Source organism: Pinus tabuliformis, chromosome 1_2 (assembly GCF_031772625.1).
Source record: "Pinus tabuliformis cultivar Carrire ecotype Pingquan chromosome 1_2, CPIR1, whole genome shotgun sequence".
Classification (NCBI taxonomy): Eukaryota; Viridiplantae; Streptophyta; class Pinopsida; order Pinales; family Pinaceae; genus Pinus; species Pinus tabuliformis.
The window spans coordinates 1,335,352,625-1,335,356,484 of record NC_142298.1 but is presented as its reverse complement, the minus strand read 5'-3'; the positions used below and the strand labels follow the sequence as shown (position 1 = coordinate 1,335,356,484).

The window sequence follows — 3,860 nt, the reverse complement described above, 5'->3', positions numbered from 1 at the left end:
TGAGTCCTCGAAACCCACATACAATATGTAAAAGCTGAGATGATCCTAAGAAGAATAATAAAAATAACCACAAGGATCATCCTTTTAAAAGGTTGTATTTTCTGTTTTCTTGACATGGAGGGTGTTTTTTGTAATTTTACCATTGAAAATCCAATATCTAAATCACTAGAAATCCAAAATGAAACCCATGATACAAAACCCATGTCTTGAGCTGCAACTCCTACAAAAAAAGTTAGATTCAATGCATTCCAAAAGAAAATGAATGGGAAAAATGATCCTATTGTCCAATCATCAATGTCCATGATTGTCAAAACTGAAGCTCTGTGCTTGGATTATCCCTAAAACTTTCCCAAAAACATCTCTGAAATCTGCCAAAAACATCTCTGAAATCTGTCCAGAACATTCCTGAAATCTGTTCGAAATATCTTGGAAACGACTAACAAGTCCCCAAGTCCCTAGTAGAATCCCCAACCGTTTGGAGACGTTTCCTAAGAGTCCACAAATCCCTAGAATGCGGAGACACAAAGTACATGACTATTGGGGAAGGGGACGGGTCCGGTGCAACATAGATTATATATAATTTTGAAAGTCCGCTTTCTGTGAATTTTATCCATATTTGAACTAAATTGCTTCTTTCTTAAGTTTACTGATGGATTTCTCAAAATTCTACGAGGTTTAGGCTGTTGCCTGCCCATGGAACCATGAACTTGTGTTTTTGTCTCTGGATTTTATGAGTTCTACAAGGATTTAATCATATTTTCCCTCTTTGGAACGTGTTTCTCTGAATTCTATCGGTTTAACCTCATCGGCCGATGGATTTGAGTATTTGCAATTTTCTTTTGTCCAGAGCCCATTGGGTCATGGTCACGAGTGCTTCTTCTCCATTTTAGACCAAGAATTCCATTGAATTTCAGTAGTTCTGATCTACTTTTGCATTGCGGGTTATGAATCCAAGTGCTTTCTTGGACATTCCTAATATGGTTTTCTTCTTGGCTGCCATTTATTTCAACATGGAGTGATATCTTACTCTGGATGTGTTATTGCAGACTTCTTGCATATCCTCCTTTCACTGAGCACCATGGGAAGCATTGGAGCTGATGGAATGACCTATGGAGAATACACCTATGAGAATCTGGATAGAGAGCTATACTGGCCAAGTGAAAAATTGAAAATTTCCATCACTGGAGCTGGTGGGTTCATTGCCTCCCATATTGCCCGGAGATTGAAATCTGAAGGGCATTACATTATTGCCTCTGATTGGAAGAAGAACGAGCACATGACTGAGGATATGTTCTGCAATGAATTCCATCTCGTCGATCTGAGAGTTATGGACAATTGCTTGGCTGTTACGAAAGGAGTCGACCATGTTTTCAACTTGGCCGCAGACATGGGTGGTATGGGATTCATACAGTCTAATCACTCCGTTATCATGTACAACAACACCATGATCAGTTTCAACATGCTTGAAGCTGCGCGAATCAATGGTGTTAAAAGGTGAGACCTTGGTTTGTTTCTGCACATTGGCTTTCCATTTCATTTCTGGTTGATGTCTGTTTTTGTTATTGCTTATGATTATGTCAATTTAGATCCATTTTAAACTTCTCTCTATCAAGCACTAAGTCAAGTATGATAACTTCTTAGAAGTGCAAAAGCACTATTCTAGAATACAAGACTATGTACACTTCAAATAATTTAATTCCTTTTAATGCTCTCCACAGAATCTTATTATTGAAACTTGAAATTACAATGCAATCGGTAGTGCAGATAATATATTTTAGTCCGACCGAACATCAAATTATTTCTTCTAAAAACATAACCATTTTACTCTCATGGTCACAGTTTGTTCCGTCGCTCGACATGGCATATTTTGTTATAATCTATTTGTTTCTCTGCAGGTTTTTCTATGCTTCTAGTGCATGCATTTATCCCGAATTCAAACAATTGGAGACCAATGTGAGCTTGAAGGAGTCTGATGCTTGGCCAGCTGAGGTATGTAGCCATATATTGCTTTAATACTCTGGTAATGCTATTCGGTGCTATTTCGCATAGCATTTTGGGTCAAAAGGCAATGTAAGAGCTGATACTGAAATTTGTTTAAGAAGAGGCTGGAAATGTAGTAGCTGTGTACAGAAATTTGTTTAGGAAGAGGCCGGAAATGTAAGAGCTGAGTACTGAAATTTGTTTAGGAAGAGGCTGGATGTTTGATGAAAAGCGTTTACGGTAGTCCTGACTGATTTCAAGGTTACTTTTGAATGTTTAGCTAATTGAAAATTCAGAAGGTTACTGTAAGAGTACACCTCTGAAGTAGGACACTCTGATTTGCCAGTGGTACACTCTAGATATATCGGGGCCTCTGTAACTTGGAGAAGTGATGTAACTCCATAGGACCTGGTTTATCATAGGAACTGATTTGTTAGTTACTAGCTTGTGATTCCTGTACTACAATTGTTAGATCCAGCCTGCTTCCCCAGATACAAGAATCGTCTTATGCTGGATTAAGCTGTTAAAGCTCATTTTCACTTAAACTGTTTAGAGACTAATGATTTGATTGCTCTGTAGCCTCAAGATGCCTATGGCTTGGAAAAGCTTGCCACAGAAGAATTGTGCACACACTACACCAAGGACTTTGGTATAGAATGCCGGATAGGACGTTTCCACAACATTTATGGTCCTTTTGGCACATGGAAGGGTAAGTTATGAAAATTGTAATGATTGTAGGATGCTCATATTTATGTTCCCTTTGTTGATAAACTCATTTGCCACTGCAGGTGGCCGTGAGAAGGCTCCTGCTGCCTTTTGTAGGAAGACAATCACATCTACTGTTAGATTTGAAATGTGGGGAGATGGTGAGCAAACACGATCCTTTACATTCATTGACGAATGTGTGGAGGGTGTCTTAAGGTACCAAAACTTGGAATGGCTTTTGAAATTCAGTTTTGGATCTAATTCTCGCTACCTGTTTATTCACATTCATCTTTGTTTCTTCTCAGAAATCTTTATTTTGATATGCCAGGTTGACTAAATCAGACTTCAGAGAGCCAGTGAATATTGTCAGTGATGAAATGGTCAGCATGAATGAGATGGCTGAAATGGTGTCAAGCTTTGAGAATAAAATGTTGCCAATACATCACATTCCTGGGCCAGAGGGTGTACGTGGTCGGAATTCTGACAATACATTGATTAAGGAAAAGCTAGGCTGGGCGCCAACCATGAAGTTGAAGGTAAGGTTCTAGCCATTAGATTTTCAGATTGTTAAACTCCTTGCAATGCATTTTCCCTTGTGCATTGAAAGAAAGATGCAGAGTCACATTTGTTTCCTTTTGTTTTTGGCAGGATGGCTTGAAAATTACATATTTCTGGATCAAGGAACAAATTGAGAAGGAAAAGGCTCAGGGAATTGATCTCTCCATCTATGGGTCTTCCAAGGTGGTTGGCACTCAAGCCCCTGTTCAACTAGGTTCTCTTCGTGCTGCTGATGGAAAGGAATGAAGACCAAAACCTAGATCTCTGGTTAAGGGGATAAATAATAAGTCATTTTTTTAAGGCTCGCAAGATGGTTAGCAGTTGGAGACTGCAATTTTCAATTTTCTCCCTGGGAATTTTCAATTTTCTCTATTGTTTATCTTGGAATAGTAATAGGGTTTTGAGAATTTTAATGTAATTATTAATAATTTTTAGATGGATGGTAGGGATTTAATTTAAACGGAAAGTTGAAATTTATCTAAAAGGTAGTTGTGCTATTTTTATTTTTCAATACAATAAAAAATGTCATATTTAATTTTTATTTGTGGCACTAAACTCTTATTAGTTAGTATTGCTTTACTATGTTTTTCTTGTTATATGTTTTTTTAATGCAATTA

At 37.8% G+C, this 3,860-nt stretch overlaps 1 protein-coding gene across 1 annotated transcript; it reads left to right on the top strand.

Moving 5' to 3' along the window:
* Positions 1 to 1,038: 1,038 nt before the first annotated feature.
* LOC149211129 (GDP-mannose 3,5-epimerase 2-like) lies at positions 1,039 to 3,504 on the top strand. The gene is made up of 6 exons (XM_089394525.1): positions 1,039 to 1,494; positions 1,896 to 1,989; positions 2,560 to 2,689; positions 2,769 to 2,901; positions 3,014 to 3,221; positions 3,334 to 3,504. The coding sequence occupies exons 1-6, from the start codon at positions 1,079 to 1,081 to the stop codon at positions 3,487 to 3,489; spliced, it is 1,137 nt and encodes a 378-aa protein (XP_089250651.1). The 5' UTR covers positions 1,039 to 1,078; the 3' UTR covers positions 3,490 to 3,504.
* The last annotated feature ends 356 nt before the right edge of the window (positions 3,505 to 3,860 follow it).

Excerpts from the sequence above, each read along its gene's own strand:
- LOC149211129 (XM_089394525.1), top strand. The coding sequence starts at position 1,079 with ATGGGAAGCATTGGAGCTGATGGAATGACCTATGGAGAATACACCTAT. Across the intron at positions 1,990-2,559 it reads CTGATGCTTGGCCAGCTGAG|CCTCAAGATGCCTATGGCTT; the intron begins GTATGTAGCCAT and ends ATTGCTCTGTAG. Across the intron at positions 2,690-2,768 it reads TCCTTTTGGCACATGGAAGG|GTGGCCGTGAGAAGGCTCCT; the intron begins GTAAGTTATGAA and ends TTGCCACTGCAG.